At 44.0% G+C, this 23,246-nt stretch overlaps 1 protein-coding gene across 5 annotated transcripts in view; it reads right to left on the bottom strand.

Moving 5' to 3' along the window:
* The window catches only part of LOC119650085 (gamma-aminobutyric acid receptor alpha-like), a 56,376-nt gene that overhangs the window by 18,724 nt on the left and 14,406 nt on the right, over positions 1–23,246 (bottom strand). For 2 of the 5 annotated variants that reach the window (XM_038052589.1, XM_038052591.1), the window contains exons 2-4: positions 19,229–19,914; positions 9,636–9,703; positions 9,341–9,561 (exon numbers count right to left, since the gene is read on the bottom strand). In XM_038052589.1, coding sequence (XP_037908517.1) covers positions 9,341–9,561; positions 9,636–9,703; positions 19,229–19,427 — 488 coding nt within the window. In that variant the 5' untranslated portion in view covers positions 19,428–19,914. The remainder of the gene's footprint in view (positions 1–9,340; positions 9,562–9,635; positions 9,704–19,228; positions 19,915–23,246) is intronic. The other 3 variants (XM_038052592.1, XM_038052593.1, XM_038052594.1) reach the window with 3 other exon arrangements.

Below are 23,246 nucleotides of genomic sequence, written 5' to 3'. Positions count from 1 at the left end.
AAAAAGAGTCCGGTGAGCGTCAGGTTTGCCCGATAGATACACTTTAATAATTAAACGAGTACAATATTTGCTTTAGAGCGCGTGAATCTAATTAGGGCGTATCGAAGGGTAATTCACGGGCAAATGGAAAAATTATAATTTAAATTTTCATTGGAAAGTGAGTTTCGACCATGATTGAAATTTTCATTCTGCACCGGGCTATAGCCGATTTCATCCACTTTATAATATCTCAGTATGGGGTTTCGTTAGACTCAATTTGAGGTCGTACCAGAAATATCAGCTTTTAAAGTTTTTCATCGGGAACAGGACAGAATTTCAAATTTCACCTTTGCTGAGACTTTCTCCTAGTAAACGCGTTGTGTAGTAATTCGTGCTTTTTTTTTATCTGACACTTCCTGTAGGTCTTGTATAACTACTTTCAAGTAATTAAACTTCTTTCCTTTCAAAGTTGTATTTCGAGTACTTACTTTCTTCATACGTTTATTCTGTTTCCTGCAAGTTTCACACTTATGGCGGAGTTCTATGTACTGAAGAGAAACTTTCACCCCTCTCATTTCTTCTAGTTGCTGGATCGATGTATGTGAACGATGTATTAATTATGAGGGATGATTTGTGTTTTTTCGTTCCAAGAGCTACCATTTTAATTGGAAACGAAAGTCGAAAGACGTTGTCTATTAAAATAATTCAGTTTTTCTGCTGCAAACCAAATTTGTCTCCCATAATCCTTGAACCTTCTACGACCTGCAGCGTTCACTGCTTCTGAGCTTTACGTGTATATTCTGCTTTCATATGCACCATTGTTCAACCGTGTATTTTTCCAGCTCCACTATCAGCTGCCAATTTAGTTTCACATATTCTTTCGCCATCACCAACAATGCTCCGTTCGAGGGAAATTGACAACATGGCAGCAGAAATAGGATTATCCTTGAATCTGGGACGACTCCATAAAAATATGCATATACAAGACAGGTTCATCTAATGCGGGAAGAAATTAAGCCAAAATGGTGTAGTCAAGGGGTGGATGAACCGACTGTAAACAGATAGCGACAAAATGGTTAAGAATGGTGGAAGTGGTGATACCACCAACTTTTGATGAGTTATTTGTGCATTTCTTTGAAAGAATGATGACAGCGTTGGGTATGTCTAAGAGGTCGGTCTCGAGCGAGAATTGCTTGGTTTAAATCTGGAAAATCAGTTGAATTGTTTCGGGATTGTTATGTATTATCTCCTAAAATGAATAGTGATGCAGCAAATTGCAGCTATATCTTATAATCTACTGGAATTTCTGGAAACAATTGTTTTCGTAGTTATACATAGATGAATATTTGATAATTCAGAATAAGGATATGCCAAATGTGAAAAGTATCCTTTAAGTTGGGAATGTAAAACGACATAATGATATGATAATGGCGTTGGAAGTATACTATTGACATCCTCACATTATCTCGCGGAAAACCTGGCACTGAGTTGCACAAGTTCATACTTTTCTCCCAGAGAGTCCTTGGCGATTGTCAGAAATTCAATTCTGGGACCGAAATTTAAGGGTTAAAATTAGTTTAGAAGCTATGCTTGCTTTGTGTTGAGCACATTCTTACGGTCCTCGAAGGGTTGACTGCCGAACAAAAGGGAATCTGAATGGTGCCAATTGGAGAGAAAAATGCAAAATCCAGAGTGACACACTTCGGGGCTGCCCATACTAGCAAGGCATGTATGATCTAGTCCGGGGTCAAACCATGCTTGTTGTCTTTTTTTATGGCAGAGGCTCTATCAACTACGAGTTTGCACCTACCGAGATAACTGTCAAGGCAGCTTCGAAACACTTTTGCTGGTGTTTGCGAATCCTGAGGCAATTGTTTATATGAACAGCATTAGCATTATTAGCCCTATCACACGCTCAAACGGAGACAATGCCACGGAAGTCGCTCGTGTGCTAGTGGACAGCTGAAAATTGTTAATTTGCAGAGAATTGCCGAAAAGTCAAAATGAGATAATCCTTAGATGAGCAGAATCCAGAGCCAAAAAGCGCTGTAGGCTGAAGTTAGTGAGTGACATGAACCCTAACGCATGGGGCGCTGGATATAAGTTGTAGGACACAACGGGAAAGTTGCACGGGAAACTCTTCAAACCAAGACACGCTAATGGAGTTCAGACCCGCGGGGACCTATCGCCAAAATTGTATGATATTGAAGGATTTCTTAAGTAGTCGAATCCGACTTTACGAAACCACGGGAAACTGAAAGGAGAATAAAGGTCATATCTGGGCGGCTAAGCGATTTTTCCTTTTTTCGGGTAGGATAGGTGAATGCATTTGCTTTCGGAGTGTTGGACTTCGGTGCGTCGTCGGACTGCCAACTAAACACTTCCCCATCTTCAGAGAGCTAACCTGGAACCGTTTGTGACATTACTTTGGGCTAGTCTCCGAACTCTCCCGCCTTGCGGAGCCTTCAAATCAGCAGGGAGGAGAGAGGAGGAAGGGAACTCTTAGTTCAAGCAACCCCCTGCCGTCCGGCTCATCTTCGGTTGAGCTCTATTTTCTTTGCAATGAGAAGGGCCCGAACGCAATGGGCAACACGGCTCCACCTGTCAGCGCTCCTCAGCATCTCGTCGACAACGTTGTCTGGAGAGAGATCTCCTGTTCTTAAATAGAGCTGCTAACGAATCTTATCCCACATTCCACAAGAAAAAAATTGTGAAGGGCATCGTGCACAACTCCACTGCAAAATACAGAATCCGGAGATTGTGCCTTTCCAATCTTGTGCAGGTAAGACTGAAAACCCGCCCCCGCCCACTTAAGAACTGGGTGAGGAAATAGCTGGTCTCACCATGATTCCTATGCAGCCCCGCACTTAAGTAGCCGATGAGTCGCGCAGTTTATCTGCCTCTAGTTTCATTTTACCATGAGAGCAGCCACTCGTCTAGAGTGCGTTGCCGTTCTTCGCGAGCGACAACCTCTCTTGGCTCATCTCCCTTGCGCTTGTATATGGCTTGACGCTCCTTAAGAAGGGCTCCCGCGATCACTATCATGGCCGGTTTAAAGACAGTGCGGTACGCAGACGCCACCCGCAAAGCTACCCGTCTCTGTACTTGCGCGAGACCCTTACGATATACCTTCTTGCCAAAAGCGTCAGTCCATACCTCTGCGCTGTAGAGCAGGACAGACTGTGTTCAACTCATCAGGAGACGTCGCCTACTAGACGTAGGATCCCCAATATTTGCCATTAGCTTACTTAACACCGAAACTCCAGCTGCAGCCTTGTTCGCTGCTGCTTTGATTTACTCAAAAAAGCTTATCTTTGAGTCAAGAGTCAGCCCGAGAGACTTTACCGCTGGTTTTGACTCGATTATCGACTCGTGGAAGGATATGGGACGTAAGGTCGGAATTCTCTTTTTAGTCAGGATGATTACTTCGGTTTTTTCCATTGCAAGGTTGAAACCATGAGTAGTCATTCATCGTCTTACCCGTTGCATAAATATCCCGAGTCTGCTTTACGCCTGTTGGACAGTGCGTCCAGTGACAAGCACCGTGACATCATGTGCATAGCCGACCAGGCGCGACTCTTCTGGCATGTCGAGTTTAAGTTGACTACCATTGGTGCGTTCCAGAGGTCCGGCCTTAGGATGGATCCCTGTGCTACCTCCGACGTGACCTCCACCACCTCTAATGTTCCATAGAGCAGGGAACGGTTCCTCAGATAGACCCTCAATATCCATAAGAGATAGTTCGGCACGTGGAAAGTATTGTCTAGTGTGCCTAGAATGTCTTTCCATGTTACGAAATCAAAGGCGTTTCTGATGTCAAGCGTTACGAGGCGCACTATCCCCCGAGTTCGGCATCTACGAAGGGCGAAGGGCATCTACGACTTGCATGACAGCATCAATTGTAGATCTCCCTGCTCTAAAACCAAACTGCCGGGGAGATAAATCTTCGGCAGCGCGTACCGCTTCAGCGAGTTTACTTCTGATGAGCTTTTCGAGCACTTTTCCAGCAGTGTCAAGCATATATAGTGGGCGGTATGAGGACGTCAGCTCGGGATCGCCTTCAATTTGTGTATCAGCGCAAGCCTCGCCACCTTCTAACGAGCAGGGAAAGTGCCCTCTTTCAGGCAAGCGTTGAATGCGTCGAGCAGAAGGTGTGGCCGGTGTAGGAATACCAGTTTGTATACCTCTGCTGGAATACCATCGGGTCTTGCCTGTTCCAACACTTTTATAGAGAAAAGTGTACAGTCCTCCGCACTCTCCGCGTCGACGTAATCATCCTATACCGAGTGCGCAGGGAATAGTGCCCTTATAATTCGGTCCATCTGTTCGGCCTTAAATGAACTGGGTTTCCACAGATCCCCGATTTTTCGGGTTACTAGTTTGTAACCGAGTCTCCACGGGTTCCCATTCACCTCGTTGACCAGATCCTGCCAGCAGCGAGTTTTGCTCTTGTTTATTGCGCTGCGGAGTCTCCTTTTGGCTGATTTGTACTTCGTCAGCGATTTATCCCTGGACCGGATTTCCGGAAAATCTCTTATGACGAATTACTGCTACTCGAAATTTGAAACGTATGTTACCTGGTCAGAGACGCTAATGAAGTTATGACACTAGTTGCCGTATGGCAGTACTGGATGCTGGGAGGTTTTGATGGTATTATTATGTAATTCGCGCTGATGACAACTCAATAGTTGAGGTTAATGTGGACATCCAAGCTGATGAGAAAATTTCAAAGGTTGACAGCGGTAGCGTGGTATGGTTGATGATTATGTGACTCCACCGGGATCAAGGTTATGAGGAAGGTTTCAGTTGGGAGCTTAGAGCGCCTAAGTAATCAGCATGATTAAGTCTCGTGCCCGTCACGCTTTCCGGATTCGATCCAGTTCCAGCAACTTTTCGTGTATTTCTGTTTTGATGCGTTTACTATGCTCGAATTTGATTCCGACCCCAGCATCTCCTTCGCGAGATTATGAGGTCCGATAACTAAGTTGAGGGCGTCGTTTAACCTCTCATATTCAATCGTGAATCTTTGACAACATAACATGCTCCGTGACCTCGGGTCTTGCGCCGCATTCTTGACAGTCCTTTGAATATTCCAATTTGAAGGGATGCAGGTACTTCCTGTATTCACCGTGTCTCGTAAGCAACTGTGTTAGGTGGTAATTTATTTCTCCGTCTTTTCGCTCGATCCATCTCTTAGTACACGGGATCCAACCGCGTTTCTCGGAATTAGCCCACCTTTGCTGCCATATCTAGTATATCTCCTTCTTGGGGACTTTTCGGAAGTCTGTAATCACAATGGCCGGATTCTCTCTGGATACTGTACATATGTGCTACACACCCCAACGAGATTGGTCGGTTTGCCGAATCAATCTTCTCTGGTTCACTGTGATGTCCAATGCACTCTCCCAGATAGGAGTCGAGTATAGCAGGATGGATTTCACGACCTGTGTAATTTGCATGTAGCGACTAAATTTTGGCCATAAAATATTAGATATCATCCTCGCTAGAGAAGAATTAGCCTTTGCTGCGTTTTTTCGCGCATAGTTCCGATATGCCTTAGAGCTCAACTTGGCATCGATCCCCCTGTCCTACGATTCACCTCCCTCCTATGCAGTAACGTGCCTGCTCATTTCTTGAGAAAAACTTGCAGCTAATTTGGCAAACGACCCAACCTATTCTTACCTTGTCCGCGGTAATCTGCTTAACCACTGATTCCGCACTGAATTTGTCAAGCTGCAGATTCTTCCCATTTCGTCAGAGTAGGAACCGTAATCGAAGATGTGCCCGGCATTTTCACAAGGTTAACTTTCTTCGGCTAAAAGGCTTTTCTCTTATTGGCGCTTGCTGGGTACCAACGGCTTCACTTATTCGGTTCCTACTTCAATTGCCGGCGTTCTCACCTACTTTATGTGAAGCAGGTATCACCTGCGTTTCTCTTGTGACCTTATTACATCATGATGGGGTTTCTTTTCTCGACCTCTATATTCGGTTTGATTTTTAGCTATCGTTTCCATGACCAATTTTTATCCACGGGTGGGCGTTCGCTCCCGGAATAGCTGCTCAGTGTGTCATTGTGTCAGTGTGTATTCAAATGATCTTCAGTTGGCGGAGTTGAATGCGTTTTTGGACATCCAATATTTGTTCTGTCTCTTGCCAGATTCGCCAGGATGTTTAGCGCATTTATAGTAGTGAGGTAGGGATGAAACTCATACTGAAGAACCAAAAAGCCGTCGATGACAAAGTTCTCAATGAGCTGATCTTGTGATTAGATGCTGGGTCTCCAAATGGCTTGTTATGTTTGGAAGCAACGTCAACATCTGCTGCTTCAGGACAGTTTAGGAAATATTTTTCTCTCTAAGTGCGCGTCAATAGTTACAGTTAATAGATTGGGTCTCTGCACTGTCAGCTTCACACTTTTGTTGGGAATGCCATTGAAAGGTTGAGCCTTATTGTGGCTGATCTTCACATATAATATTCTCCTTGGCAATTGGAGATATCGTGTCCTCGTTGGACTGGACCGCTATTTACTCCTATTTTTGGGCTAACACTATGGTAAATCCTACCTGATCTCAGTTAGTGACTGGTCCCGCGATGGGCTGATCAAGAAAACGCATACGATGCCGTTAAAAAAAGTGGTTACAAAGCCATGCAGAAGTGCCTCAGTCGACATCACAGGTCCCGCCGAGATATGAGCAAAGGTTATGACGCATGTACGGCGGTCAGGACGTAAGAAAATTAGTATGCAAATACTTGTTTCGACGCTCACTCGCAAGGGTGCAATGAATCGTGGAACTAAGTTAAAGACACGGTGCACATGCAACCCTCGCGACCACCAAGCCAGGTTCATCAACCGAGATATTTGGCTTTGGAATGACGAAGTTCAAATGAAGGTCCCTGAAAAAAAAACGCCTCTACCATAAATTTATCGACGATGAAACCTGGGCTAATTGGCAAATTTACAAGAGTGCCCATTGCTTTTACCGAGCCGTCCATTACGAAGATCTTTACGGCATTCGGACACTCGGGATGGCGGGAGGAGATTTGTATTGTCAAAAGTCGACATGAATGCACACTGGATATCGAGCACTTCTGTAGCGTTAATGACAAAAACGGTACTTTACATTGCAGTTCTGAATCTCAGGAAAGCGTTTAATCGTTGAGTCGGACGAACTCATCTGGTATGCCTTACGACAACTCCTAGTACAAAAAAAATCTCGTGGGCTGGGTTAAATTGCTTCACGATCGTCCGACAAGGAAGGTTCGAACTGTGGCGTTTGTATTAAAAACGCTTTGGATCTCTATCGCTGCTCATCAAGGAAACGCCTTCTCGCCACCACTCTTCTTTGGCCTTGCTATGGACAATGTCGCATGTGACATCCAACGTCCAGTGTCCTATACCCTGATATATGCAGATGATGTTTTCCTAGGGTCTAATAGCAAAAATGACCTGGAGCAACTTGTCCAAAAATGAAATGACTGCCTCTTGCAACACGCGTTGGATCAGTGGCATAATAAGTCATGATCACATTCGAAATGAGGATATTCGCGATCGATTGTTAAAGAATTGCGATAGAGGTGTCTTCAATAGAATGGTCACGTAATTCGCGCAAGATTGGTCTAAACATCGAATTCGGAAAGGTGGCTTGATACGCCGGATGGTGTTTTGAAAGCCTACCAACTGCATCCAGACCGGGCCTTGGACAGTGCAAAATTGCGCAAGCGATTAAGACGAGCAGGGCGGAGGCTGACGATGGAGAAGAAGAAGTGTCGAGAAGTTGCGAGAAGGCATTATTCTTCATAAGCCGGTCATTAAATCGCACTTACAATCGAGTTTTTGCAGAGCGCAAATATGAATATGCCACTTTCGTAGGACTCTAGCGAGTTCCTCAGTTTTTTCAATGAAGGTATCAATATTTAGTGTGCAGACACCTATTTATTTTTCTCGAATTGGGGTGCTGACCTCGTCCATGCATCAAGAACTCTTGCCCATTTCTCGTCAGGACCGGGGCCCGTAATGCTACGCCGATTGAAGTCACTAAGAGAGATCTGGTAGGATTTAAAATAGTGGAGTGAGTTCAACTATAATTTATTCCCTGATCTCAGCATTTTATTATGTTTATTGAGGATAATACAAAGTATGTTGCTTCAGACGTTTCTCCTTCGCCGTCACGCTTGCTGTATTCATAATAAAATGAGAGCGTTGAAACAGACCTGACAGGCTATCGTCGACGATGGGTAATAGTCTTTTGAAGATTACTCTTTCCATTATGTTCCCTATTGTATCCAATAAATAGATCAGGAGGTATGATACTGGGTCATCAGGTGGTTTACAGGGTTTGGATAGTAATACTAACATTTCCTTTTTCATGACAGGACTTGAAATACTCTTTTATGCCTTAAAAGTGTTTATGAATGCAATTCAAAGTTAGAGCCTTGTTGTTGTCAACCCTCTTCCACATTTTCCGCAGAGCCTCCTGGAGGCATCGCGCGTTTATTTGATTGGATCTTCCATTTTTTGAGAATCCTTGAGCAGTTTATCTAAGGTGATGTCTCTTCTCTTAGCCACAATTATTGAAAATCGATCGTCTCTCTGAGGTTGTTTCGTATTTGCTTGTAAGCTCTCCTCTCGATTATGGCCAGCGGGTTTACAATATATCTTCGGTAACATTTCCTAGCCTTAGAGCAGCAATTGGGTTGCTCACTGGAGAATAGTAGCTTCCCGGGCATAGTAGCAAATTCGACGTACCAATCGATGTTAACAACTCGATCCTAGATTGGGCACTGAGTGCTTCTGTACACGCTTGTATAGTTAGTGAAATAAAGGAGAATATGGTAAGTAGCAATCGCTACTAATTGAAAAACCACAAACCTGCCACCACCATTCGTCCTGCTGATTGCTATTTTGACCTTTTTCCACTCCAAGCTACCGTCGAAGTTGATTTGTTTAGATGTTGAGTAACTAAAGTAAAATCACAACCGCACACGAAACTTTGTGTCAATACATCGCATTTGTCCTAGTTTTTCTGTTTATATTTTCTTCTAGTTTGAATCCTGCATGCAATCGTTTCCAGCTTGTGCATGCAGCGATACAGCATTTGTCTACTGAACCGAATACTACACAGAACATAGGATGTTTTCATTTTATTACTAACATTTCAAGCGAATCAGAAAAGTCCTTTAAAGATCTAAATAAATATGCATTGCCGCGAATGGAAACTTCGGGAAAGCGACAACAGGAGCAGACATATCTCCCAAAACTCAGTACACTGTTGGGAGCTATCAGCTTAGATCTACCCATGAGTCCTAAATACGATTCCTTCCAGTCACTAGTCAACTATTTCGCCACTACTGATATCCTTACCGGCTCGAGTACAGCACTCTTCCGTCCTGATAGATTCTGACGAATTTGTTTGGTGTCGTAATTGTATGCAAATAGCTTTGTTTGCCATTGGAAAAGTATGTGTCGGGTTTCCATATTCTTGCCAACATTGATATACTCAGTGCCAAAGTGTCCTGGGCTCCTTCGAATGCCAGCCGCTTATCCACCCATGATTGACGGAAGTAACAGTCCATTGAGTAGGTCTACAACAATGGAGAAAAATGCATTTGGTGAGTTTGTGGTGCGATTAGGATTTATTGGCTGCATCCTGTCCTACCATGTCCACTTCAGATATTGGTCCCATGCTTCGTACCATGATATCGACTTCTACTTCAGCCGGAGGTCCTGCAAAGAAAAATATGCTTGAATGTATTACACTAGTCTTTTTATGCTGATTTTTTATAGCAATTTATGGAGCTACATAGAAAGTCCTTTGTATGGTTGCACATCTTATCCATTGCAGCACAATGCAGCAGGGCAACGTTTATAGTAAATTCAATAGAATGATATCGTGCTGATTCCAAGGAAGTTTGAAACTGTCGTCTTCTATCTTTCAGTTATCGAAAGAAATCGGTTCCAATTGAATGTAACCATATTCAAAATGAGGAGACATCTGTCATAATGGTATTCGCCTTCTTTCTTGAGACTATTATTCATGCTTTTATGGCGAAGGTTCAAGTTTGTATATTGTTTGCAAAAGAACAATTGAGAAGATCAAATATTGACTGCATTTCAAAAAAATGTATACGGATATCTCCAGGGATAGACTGCAATGAATGATTTTCAGCAGAATTTTATCTGTATATACATTTATATTGAAAAGAGCGTACTGGAAATAACAATATTTTGAAATTTAAGAATTTTTGAATTAAAAAAATACCAGCACGATTGAAAAGTTCATAGAACTTTCTTATGGCTAAGTTTGCACTGGATAGATCCGATCAATCCCAATTTTCCTGATTTGTTAGCTTTCTTCGCACCAGATTTTCTGGTACCAGTACCTCTCCCAGAGTTTTCTCTAGGCTCCCCTTTTCTTCCACAAATCTTGGGTAGTGAAAGAATAGTGCTCTGAGTTCTGTGGAACTCCATTGTAATTTGGACAATCGGGGGCTCTAAGCTGCTAAAGCCTGCAGCGACTCCTGAAGAGCACCTGCGCTATCTTGGTCTACGCGGGCTCGGTATCGCTGGAGATATTGGTCGCCATGGCCGACAAAGTATACGAGGTGTACACACACTTCGTGGTTGCGGAAGTTTCCCGAGACACAATTCGGGAAATCGACGAGCTGAAATCGATGGTGACGACATTGGCCGATGCGGTCACCAAGCTCACTGCGACGGTAGGCACTTTGCGTCCGGGAGGTAGATCTCGATCGCAATCACGGTCGAGGTCAGCTTCTCGAAGGGGGCGTTCAGGTAGTCGTACGCTGGGACCCTCATCGGCTTCGACGGAAATACTGAGCTCAAGCGGCTAAATGTAGTACCGGAAGCACGTTTAACGCAGTTAAAAACTAGGCTCGCTGGGTGCCTCGGCGACGGCTACTCGAAGCGCAGTACCCCGCCGTCTTACAATCTTCGACCCCCTAAGCAGACGTTGCTTCCTGGTCGACACGGGCGCTGAGATGTCGTTTCTCCCTGTACCCCGTCCGAATACCCTTATTCCGTAAAACCTGCGGCCGGGAACTCATCTCCCATCAACACCTATGACCATAGGCAGGTGAATGTGAGTCTCGCACTCCACCGAACGAGGACGTTGCCGACCATCGCATTTGCGCACTCCTCCGAAAGTTTCGTAACGTCACTACGGAAAGTAGTTTCTCCAAGCCAATGAAGCACGATGTACAGCATCATATCAATACCACCGGCTCTCCAATCTTCTTAAAGATACGTCCTTTTTCACCCAAGGAGCTTGCTGTTGCGAAGAGCGAGTTTGAAAATTTGATAAAACAGGGTATCTGCGGACCATCAAAAAGTTGTTGGTCCTCTCTGCTTCATATGGTCCCTAAGTCAAACGGCGGCCATGCGGAGATTATAGGCGTTTGAATGTTCAGACAGTTCCAGACCGATGTCCGATATCACTCATCCATCACTCACTAACGAATTGCCGTGTTTTTTCGACTTTGGATCTAGCCAAGTTGTACCACCAAATCCCTGTAGCTCTCGAAGACATTCCGAAGACGGCTATTTGCACATCTTTCGGACTCTTCGAGTTCACTAGGATGACTTTCGTTGTGCAACGTTGCGCAGACTTTTCAGAGGTTCATCCACTGGATCGTCATCATCGTCATTTCTTGCTCAGGGCCGCTCATCATCAAGCGATCCTGAACGCCTACTTGTCTGGGCCCAAAACTAAAAAATCCCGCGAGATTTCGGGATTGCGTTTGAGACAATTAAACAACTCGCTTAAACTCGACTTCCAAGGTGCGCACAAGTGGGTATTCTTGTCGAATAAGCGCCCGCGAGGCACCACATTCGTCCGGTGATCCCTATTGCGGTCTACTTCGCTGAACCCGCGCGATTTCAGCTGGGGGTGGAGTGATGTCAAGGCACAACAACGGCGGGCGTTGGGATCTACCCGACCCTTTGTAGTCCAAACCATATCGACAACAAATAAAATAATAATGTTTACTCATAACTCGGGTTTCTTGTCATTCCACCTCATTATTAAGCTGTTGGGTTTTGAAATTCCTCTAGCCAATATACGAGGTAGCTAAAAGGAGATGCACATTGCATTATACATATACTCGTTATCTCATCTAGCAGGATGTCCACGGAATCATTTTCCAGATGATGAATTCTGCATCATCTGAGACATCCCTGGGGGAAGAACACACCATAAAGGTTGCTCCTCTGTAGACCTCACTCAGTTGATGAGCGTTAAATGAGATTTCTAGTGCCTTTCATCAAACTGGGACCGCATAGAGCAAGATTGAGCTGGCTATAAGGAGTCTACAAGCTGCGGATTTTGACACGTAGTTTCTCTACGGAATGAACCAGAAGAATGCATGCAGGGATATACTGGGGTCTTCTACCTTGGTACCTTTGAAACAGTATAGGTTTCTGGAACAGGAGTCCATTCTTCGAATAAAAATGAGAATTGGGCTGGTATTTCAAATTGAGGTGTATGCCATCCTAAGCGCGGCTAAAGGTGTATCGCAAATTACTTAGAAAGTTAAGTTGCACTGAGTGTCTTTAGTGGTCCTGTAATCACCTCAAAAGTTGTGCAGGTATGTACATAGAAATTGATTGAACCTAATTTCAATATTTAATAAAGCGGAACTACTCTGGGTCATTGTGAGAATCTCGGATGCCTTAGTAAAAGAGTGTTAAATTTCCCCCTTGTCGGGACTGGAATCAGTGATTTGATAACACGCTTCCCGTAAGGACAGGTGGCGGAGCCTAAATACTGCTAGACAAATTGAACTTTTCATCTCAGAACCAAACAACAAACAATTAGAATAGGAATTTTACAAGATGAGCTCTGTGCATCCTGTGATGAGGAAGCAGAATCCATTTGGCGCTGATGTGCTTCAGTACCAGCGGGTAGCTTCAAATCCAACATTTTTGGTATACTTCTTTGAACGGAGGAGTTGAATACAATGGGCCACTACAGTACAGCATAATGTTAATGTTTTACTAAATCCCTTAATTCCAGGGAAAGCCACGGTGGTGAGCTACGCCGATGACATAGCAGAACACGCTGAGGCTGCTGAAGTATACAGTATCCATATGAAGCAATCAGTGTTGTTAAGGCTTGATTAGAGAGCACTGATCTGATGCGACGCAGACTACTTCACTAAGCACCGTAAGAGAAATTCTTTTCCCATTGGAATTGGGAATCCTCTAAGCCTGCTTACTCAGTTTCAAGTAATGCATACAGGATGATGCCGATCGTGAAAGGGCGACTGCATATCTATTTATTGCTTAGAGCCGATGGAAGTGATCTCCATTTTACTCTATTCAGCCCCAGTATAATGAAGGGTCGGTAGGCACATATGTTGATCCTTATCAATACGGAGTTGGAAAGAAAGCATAAACATATCAATTTAATTATTAGAGAGTCATTCCTCTTCGTTTTTCTCATAAAAGCTGTCTTATAGGATATCCAATGTTCAAAAGACAAAAGGTAATGAACGCCGCCTTTCAAATGTGGATACGAAGATGTTACATTGCATTAGTTACATATGACACTAAGGGATGCGATTCAGAAAAGTAAATGGAACTGCTTCAAGCGGTTGTGCGAAGATGCCGATATAATCCCTTGGGGTGGGAGCTACAATGTGATAAATAAAAGGCTGCGAAGATCACCTCAGGTGTCCTGTCCGCGATTACTACTTTGTTTCCTCTCCACGAAAACAGCGGAAGATAAACGGTGGTCCAAGTCAACGAGAGCCTGATAGCCAGTGATAATGAGTCCCCAGGTTTGGATGGCATCCCTAAGAGAGCTTTGAAGCTGGCAGTGAAGAGTAAAGAGCAATAGTTCGTATTGCTTTCCAAACCCAACAAGTCACCTGGAGATTCTGGATCATATCGTCCGATCAGCCTGTTGGCTACAATTGCAGCGCCAGTACGGATTTCGCCCAGCCCACTTTACGGTGGATGCAATAAGTATGGTGGTGAGTCTGGTAAAAGACACAGTGAATTCTGGTGATTGCTGTGTCGTGGTCTCCCTGGATAACAAAAGCGCATTCAATTCCGTCAACTCAACTTATTTCTCATAGAGAACTTTCTTTTACGGGACGGATGAAGATCCTAAATAGTACATCGTCACAGCGGGGGTAACACTGGGCTCGGTACCGGGTCCCTTGTGGTGGAATGGCATTGATAATGGAGTGCTTGTGCTTACCGTCCGAAAGAAGGCTACGATGGTAGGCTTTGCCGATAACCTGGTTGCAGTTGTTGCCGCAAAGTACCCAGAGGATCTGCTGGTTTACGAGAGCCATAAAGACCACTGGAACGGAACGGAAACAAAAAGTAGAAAAAAACAGAGGCGCTTGCAAACTCTCAGAGACGGAAATAGGTGAATTCAGTTTACCGGCTGATGGGTCTGAGGGTTTCCAATGCTTTTAGAACCTCATCTGATGGCACAATACTGTTAATGGCGGGCATGATCCCAAGCGAGATTCTAGCGAATGAAATGAGTGTACTGTACTACGCAAGAAGTATGGAAGGGCACACGGAACGCAAGAATGCACCAATGTCAGAGTTGAATAATTTAGTGTACGAACAAAAATAAAAATATTCCGCTGTGATACGCGGAAATCTTTTAATTTTGGAAGTCTCATAATTTTATAAAATTGGGAGTTTCGATAATTTTTTCCGGCAATTAGGTGTCTGCACTTGCTTCTTATGTATTTTGCAAGGTCTACCGACTTCTTTTTATTGAAAATTGAAGGGCCCGGCCAATGCACCAAACTCCGCCGTAGCCAGTCCCAAGCCCGGTTGTGAAAGGAGGACGGATGGATAGCTTTAGTCGGAATGGCTTTATGCCACCGACGCGTCTCAGGGGGTAGGTGAGGAAATTGTAGGAACTTTGCAGTCTTACAGATTACTTACTGAGGAAGCTATCCCCACACCTGGCAACTAGGGATAAAGTGCACCACCAAAAATGAGAAGAAAAAGAAATTTGAGTTCCGGTACGGACAACCGGCGAATCTCAGACCAGTACCGCTTTATAACTCACAGTGACACAATCCTGACCATCATCAGGGAGCGTGTTCGACTTGAGATCACCGCGGGAACTGGTGACCGAGAGTCGAGGGAGCCGAGGCGGTGGCATCAACAACACCACGCCACACTGAAGGCAACAGTTTCAGTACTCGCCGAAGCACTCTTCACCACCGTCCAGCTAAGGTTTTACTGAAATTCAGGACGAATTCCAAAGAGCGTGTATAGAATTTTCGGAAATGGATCCTATGCATAGACCAGGTATTCCCAGGCTCTATGCATCTCCAGCAACTCTGAGAATTCTTTCTCAAATCAATGAGAGAGATTGCATCTCGACTGTGTGCTGATATGTCGTGTCTGCAACTACAATCACTTGTGTATTGTGGTGCAGTTACATCTATCAGATTGCACGGTCAGAAGATTCGCTTGTGTCATTGATTTGAGTGTCCCTGAAGAGATCCACAATGGAAAATTCGTTTGGAACGTCGGCGGGACTTACTAAGGCAAGACATTGCTAGACTGATTCAGATCAGCACCGGCAATGCCAGCAGACGGGTGAGAAATAAAAAGGGTTTACAGAAACTGTGCCATCCCCAGTGAGACACTCGTAGTTGAAACTCTGGACACACTAAAGCAGAAACTTTCTGTCATATGCAGTCGGTTACGACTTTTTGCGATCTCTCTCTCTGGCTTTTTGAGATCTCTCAACGAATCCCAACAGAGCGTCCAAACAGTGCAGTTTTCGGTAACGGAAGCGAAAGAATACTGGGGTGGACTTTGGGGGTTACCCGCCCAGCATGCTGAACATGCTGAGTGGAACACCTTCGAAGGCATCCGCCATGCCAATACACCTGGCATGAATTTTGCGGATGTTACCGAAGAGGAAGTTCGACGAGCTATAAACAGCGCGAAGAATTGGAGGGGCCCAGTTCTGGATCGGGTGCAACATTTCTGGTATAAGAAATTTAGCAGCGTACACAGTCGGTTGACACACAGCTTAAATCAGGTCATGAGTCGGCCGGAGGAATTTCCACTCTTCCTCACTGCAGGGACTACCTACCTTATCCCTAAGGAGGACACTGTGCAGGACCCCGCAGACACAAGACCGATTACTTGCTTGCCAACCCTCTATAAATTCATAACGTCTATTATAAGTGGAAGGGTCAATGCGCACCTCGAGACCAACAACATTCTGTCTGAGAAGCAGAAGGGCTGCTGAGTTGGGTCAAGGGGTTGCAAAGAGCAACTCATTATTGACTCGGTAGTTGTAGGACAAGCAACTAGAGGCCAAAGAAACCTCTTTATTTGCTATATCGATTATGCCAAGGCTTTTTATAGCGTCCCGCATACCTGGCTAATGGATATCCTACATCTGTATCACATTGATAAAAAATTAATAAAGTTCTTGGCGACAGTCATGGAAGGGTGACATACCATCTTATCAGTGCGTACATCTGAGGGTACTAATACCTCAGGGCGTATCCGTATACGGAGGGTATTGTCCAGGAGGATTCGTTGAGTCCCCTTTGGTATTGTATGGCACTGAACCCCCTTTCATGGCTACTGAATGATGTTAGGGGGCATGGTTTTGCAATTAAAGATGGTCTGCGTCCTAAGTACGAACTGACACACTTGATGTACTTAGATGACATCAAGTTGTATGCTGATACTGGCGACCACCTTAGAAGTCTGTTGCGAATAGTAGACATGTTGAGCCGTGATATTCGGATGGAGTTTGGAGTAAAAGTGTCGAATCTAAGACATCCGCAAAGGTCATCATGAGCCGCACGCCGGACATAGCATTGGTGACCTCTCTATAGAAGCTATGACCGAGACAGACTTCTACAAGTGCTTAGGAATTCTGCAAGGAACCCATGCTCGAGTTGGTAGTCTGAAGGATGCTCTGCTGTCCGAATTCCTGCGACGTGTAAAGCTGGCGCTGAAGTCGCATCTCTCGGGGAGAATAAAATAAGCGCGTTGAATGTATACGCTATCCCTTCACTGGTTTATATTATACATTCGGAATATTGCCGTGGACGAAGGTCGATCTGGCAAGCGTTCAGCGTCGGATACAGACTACTATGTCCAAATTCCGAATCCAAAGTCTGCCGTGGAGTGGATTCAGGACGGCGTGGTCGCCACTCGAACTTATAAAAAGTTCATCATGAAAGAACGGGTGGAGAATGACCAGTGCAGAATATGTGGTTCGGCATTAGAGACGTTCGACCATCTCATTTATGGCTGTACTGTTATGGCACCGGTGCAATACATCGTCAGGCATAATGCTGTATGTAAGGTTATCCATCAAAACCTTGCATACTGACTGATCCCGGAAACATGTCCGGTTTACCGATATGAGCCGCAAGCAGTACTTGATTGTGCTTACAGCGTGTATTAGGAACGGCAAATTCTGAATGATCGCCACATTCCACATAACAACCCTGACGTACTGTTAGTTGACAAGGCGGGTCGTTCTTCGTATATATATGATGCTGCTATCCCCCATAACAGCAACTTCGAACAGAAATACGTGGAGAAGAAGGTGAACTATGAGCCATTGGCTCGGGAAATCAAAGATATTTGGAGTCTCGGGCGGGTGGTTGTAGTTCCCATAATATTGTCCCTTGATGTCCTGGGACTTTCGCACAGTCTGGTTCAAACCATGCGGAAGTACACCATTCTGCATTCGTGCTTGGTGTTGCAAGGAGTTCTCCACGGATTCTTACATTGGTCTACCACCGGCCACCACCACTAGAGCCTCTTTAGTTTTCAAGTAGGTAGGATGGTCCGAGCCTAAATGCTTGGCACTTAGTGCTAGTATTAGGTAAACTCCAGCACAACTCGGAAAAAATAATAATAATCGCAACAATCCAATTGGACCTTGAAGTGTGTAAGAGCACTTCATCCAAGACCGCAACGGTACATTACAGGATTACAGAACCTTATAGGCACTCACTTGAGATTATTACCCTGATTTGACTCAGGTACTCATTCACAGCTGAGTTGACTGGTATCCGACGTCCAATCACGATACAAAGTCCACTGCCACCAGTGAGTTATGAACCGCGACCTTCTGTACGATAGCCTTGTGCTCTAATCCTTCAGCTATTCGGACACAACAAGCTGACAACCTGCTTTACATATATTTCGCCAGAGTATATTGGATGTAAAATAAGTTCAAATAGGATCAGACATACAGAGAAAAGTTGTACATACTCGTATGTCTCCTTTTTGGAGTGTAGTGTTCCTGCACAATCTTGGATTGAAATTATCTTCTTATTTGAACATGATGACTGATCGATATTTGACCTCAGGATAACTAGTTTAACCATCGTGGGATGAAGATCAAGTTGTTTGGCAATATTTTTGAACTAAGGCGACTAGCTCTTCCTAGTTGGTGGCTGTGGATAGCCACCAGGGGTGAGTTATCATACGAGGTGACAATGAAAATTTGAAATCCGTGTCATGCCAATACGGATTTCAAATTTCCTAAGTGGTTAGGGATACGTTGTAAATGAGTTCACAAGTTTGACTGTATGTTTCTTAGTAGAGTGGTATGTCAAGCAGCTTCCAAAAGTCTTTTTGGTTGGTTGCAAGTAGGTTCACAGCTATGAAAATATTAACTTGGTAGTGTAGGTTTTGTTGGAACGGATAATAGGACTAAAGAAGCGACAGTACACGGTGCTTACTTTTTTAAGTAACGAAAATGGTGGATTCTACTAGAAGTTCTTTTGTTAACAGTACTCACCTTCCTGCGCCTCTTCATAAAGGGTAACAAGAAAACAAGGAGAAGGAGATGATGAGGTCTACCCTGCATGGCACACTCTCGAGGGGGGGGGATTACACTCATTCGGAAGATGAGGGTAAAGGAAGATAGGTTCTTGACGGCAGTACAGTGCATCATGTCTACGAAACCAGTGGTTTTCTACCAGGGGCCAATATCCGCTCACCAACTAAACGTTTTGACTTATCTCGCGAACAAGGACGAGGCGGAGGAAACGATCAAACTATAAAGTTGTGCAATTTAGGTTCATTTAGTTCTTTTGAACCTTCTAAATTGCCCAATTTCCAAATCAATCATTACTTTTGCAGAATATTCTCTCAGTAACCAGGTCCTGCATTTGTGACACCTTCGAGAGTAACTTCTACAACTACACTTGCGCTAGTTAAATGCAATATATGACAGTGCGTAATTGCAATACTTACCCCCAAAATTTGGACGAATACTGTTGTCATAGCCCCTCAGGAGGTTATCCAAAAGTTCTGATATGTTGGCGTGATTATTCCGTTGTGTTAATTTAATGCTGCTGGATTGGACGTTCTGAATCTGTATCTGCATATTAACGTTGCATAACAGTAATGAAATGCTTATGGAAATCCTGTACAACATTTTGATGAGCTGCATTCGAACGTTAGCATTTGAATGCCTGCCCGACAATTTCGGCCAACTGCCACCACGCTAACGACGACCTGAACTGGGAAAAGATATTTTTGCATTTATGGAAGGAATCTGGGAACTTGTGCTGAACAATGGTGGACAGTATCACAGCGCTGATGGCCGTCTGGTCAGAAGGATATTAGATGACCCATTCACGCTTTCATGTGTATGGATCGTGGTATGGCGGAATAGATTAGGTAACGATGCTGGACGCTGATACCCTTCCAAAAAATGCACAACACTTTGTATGGAATTCTATTAGTTAGACGGAAGTTTCTGTGTCCTTGTGTATTTCGTTGAATGATGATGTCCTTATGCAGCAATTGGGCTCATTGTAGCAGAAGTAATGTTGTGATTGTTGCAGACAGTACTATTCAAAAGTGCCCTTCGAAGTTTCATGATATGCTAGCATTGTCGGTAATTTCCGCTGGAGCCCGTGGGGATTATATCGATTCTAACGAGGCAGGAAGGAATTTGAATTCAGGATGAATTTTAAAAAGACTAACATTTTATGGTTAAACAAACAAGAGTGAAAGATCCGTATCGAACCAAGATTAATGGCTACACGGTAAATGTAATTATTCACCATCCTAACCAAAAAATTAGCAACCATCAACATTTTTTAAGTAATTCATTAGTATAAGTCAGAGGACCCTGTAGTCATTCCATCAGCGTCTTCTGTTTGCATAGAGATGCTGACCCAGAAGACTGTTTGTCTGCGAAAACTCAGGCACATTATGTCAATATGCCATTAAGGATTCGCTCACATCACATCGCTCATAGTCGGCTATATCACATTGATTGATATCTGGGGGAGAAGGATTTTAGGAAGCAATGCAATTTAGGCGCTCCTCACACCCACTGCATTCAAGATGGAAGGAGCTTTGATAATAATTGATTCATTGGGGAGATCAGGATTGCATTTGAGTCAATGATTTTGATTGGGATATCATTAGCTTGAAATGCGAAAGTTTTACTTTTAATTTGGGAAATTGTTGGACGGATGAAGTTTATACGGGAGAAAGCAAGGAATGTGGCCTGATGGATGATAATTGAATTTCGTGTTTGCATATGTGATCAGACGAAAATATGGATTGACTTATATTTGAGCCAGAATAATTGAATGATTCTGAAAAGTTTTAATCCCTGTAAAGTTCGAAATGGTGTTTCAGAGGACTCAAAAGTGCTAAAGGAATGGGAAAATAAGATTAGTCTTCGCGAACCCCACCTACCGATAGTGAAAAATCGTTAACATATTAATGGGTAAGATACGAGATAGGCACGCAGGAGGCTTTAAAGTGAAAATGGAAGGTGTACTATGGAGAAAGATTTAATGGATTTTCGCAATAGAGCCCACTATCCCAGGATGAACGACGAGTAGTTGGTCCAAGGAGCACTTAGCATAGAACAATAGAGGAGAATTGCAGTATTCTTGCTAAGTCCCGGAGGGAGTTGAAGCGCATTTCATCGGACTGTTTATGATGTGTATAGGCATGATTGACGCGCTATGCCCTATGACGGGGTGAATATCAACTATGTACAATATTTCAACCTAATACTCGATGTCTAAAAGAATTGCGGAGCCATAGAGGATGAAACGGCAGTATTGAGCAGGGAAGTGGACCGGCTGCCCACAGAAGAGAAGTAGCTGAACGACCTAGACCTGGGGCTCAAGTCGGACAGCGAAACGCAAGAAATTTCCAAGTCGGAGGAGCAGGTTGGTACTGGAGAAGAGCTGCAAGCGCTAATAGAGCCGATGGCCAGGATTAATATAGCCCAGGTAAACCTCCACCATGCAATGCTGTATCTGTAGCAAACGCAAGGAAAATATCGAAAAATAACATTGGAATAGTGCTGGCTCAACAACCCTGGGTTTACTGGGGACAGATTCGCGATGGAGCATACCGGCAATGTGGGATTTCTCGTCCGAGAAATCAAGAGCCTGCATCATGTTTAAACGGAATTTAACATATATGCGACTTTTAGAGTTCTTGACTAGAGACCTTGTGGCTGACCAAGTTGCACTGCAACCCTGGGAGAAAACTCGAGGGACAGTCGTGCAATCGGCATACGGGCATCGGCATTCCACTGCAATTAGTCTTTAGACTAGCGAAACTTTGCGGGAGGAAGTAATGTCGTAATGTCGCTGTGCGAATCGTTACAGTATCGGACCCATAAACTTCACAAATATTTTTGGCCGCCTTCGTTGCATTTTTACCTCTCAGATAGTAAAAATGTAAAATATGACGAATTTCTTGCTTGGTGGACGCCATCTTTGAGGCGCTATAACTTGAGACTGAAACGTACGATTATAAAACTGTCAAAGAGACACCTGTTGCCTAGATTGTCGTCGTCAAATCGCCGTATAGTATGACCCGATGCGATAAGTACAACACAAGATATGTTTAAGTGTTCCCATCTATTGACAAAATACGACATTACTTTTTCCCCAACCTAATATGTAGTGTAAAAAACAGGCTAATAGTCGCAACCTCCATCAAGGAAGAGCCTTCTCACCACTCTTCTTTGTTCTTGTTATGGACACTGCCATACGGGACATCCAACGTTCAGCGTTATATACATTGCTTTCTGCAGATGATGTTTCCTGGCGTCTAATAGCAAAAATGAGCAATTTGTCCAAAAATGGAATGATCGCCTCATGGAAAACGGTCTCAGATTGAATCTGAATAAAACTGAATTTATGACGACCTATCCACACAGGCACTATCGTTGTCAATGGCAGTGACCTACCCAGAACTAAGGGGTTTAAATATCTCGGGTCTATCAGCCACTGGAGAATTGCGTTATAAAAATGCTTCACGCATTAGCCCAACCTGGATGAAGTGGCGTCCCACAACTGGCGTTCTTTGCGATCGAGGTGTGAACGAACGTCTCAAATTTGAAATTTACAGCAATGTCGCCCGCCCTGTTGCTTCTATGGTTCTGAGTAGCGTTACATGCCTTGATCACATCGGAAATGAGGATATCCGCGGATATCGATGGGAAACGATAAAAAAGCCGGCCGAAACAACGGTGGTTTGATACGCTGGATAGTATTTTGAAAGCCTCGCCCCTGCATCTAAAGCAGGCCATTGGCAGAGGAAAATGACGCAATCGATTACGACGAGGTAATCACGCTTTTGAACAGGACAGGCTGAAGAAAATGAGAGGAAGAAAGGCTAAAAAAAGACTCTAGGGAGCAATCTGATGAATTGCTTGGTTAAGAATTGGAACTTGTCGGATTAGCTCTTTATATCCACAGAATAATCAGATTCGCCATTGAGGGCAACTCGGAAGCAAATAGAATAATAAGGAATCCTAGGACAACAGACTGTGACTCCTATACAAGACGCCTGATTGGCAACATGACTTATCTACAGATGAACGGTGACATTATGATCGAAGTAGAGCTAGAAACAGTGCCTGAAAAGTTCATCAGAGTCGCTATTGACGCATATGAGACCAGCTGTCCGGCTAAGAGGATCACGCCATCAAGAGATGTACCTTGGTGGAAAAGGAACCTAGTCAGAATGAGAACGGGAGTCCAAAAACTTTTCAACTGGTCAAATAAATTAGAGACTGGTTGAGGAACAAAAATGAACTGACGACGTATAGCAACGCGATCAGGGAAGCAAAACGAAACAACTTCAGGCAATTCTGTGAAAAGATCGAACAAACCACAGAAGCAACAAGGTTTCATACAACTTCTGGCGAAAAACAATAATCGCATTAGTGCATTATCTGCTTCGATTCTGTCTGCCTGGAGAAGGGAGATGGGACATTTAT

The sequence above is a fragment of the Hermetia illucens genome, chromosome 2 (genome assembly GCF_905115235.1).
Source record: "Hermetia illucens chromosome 2, iHerIll2.2.curated.20191125, whole genome shotgun sequence".
In the NCBI taxonomy this organism is placed as follows: domain Eukaryota; kingdom Metazoa; phylum Arthropoda; class Insecta; order Diptera; family Stratiomyidae; genus Hermetia; species Hermetia illucens.
The sequence above is the reverse complement of the archived record's forward strand: the minus strand, read 5'-3'. Positions and strand labels throughout refer to the sequence as shown.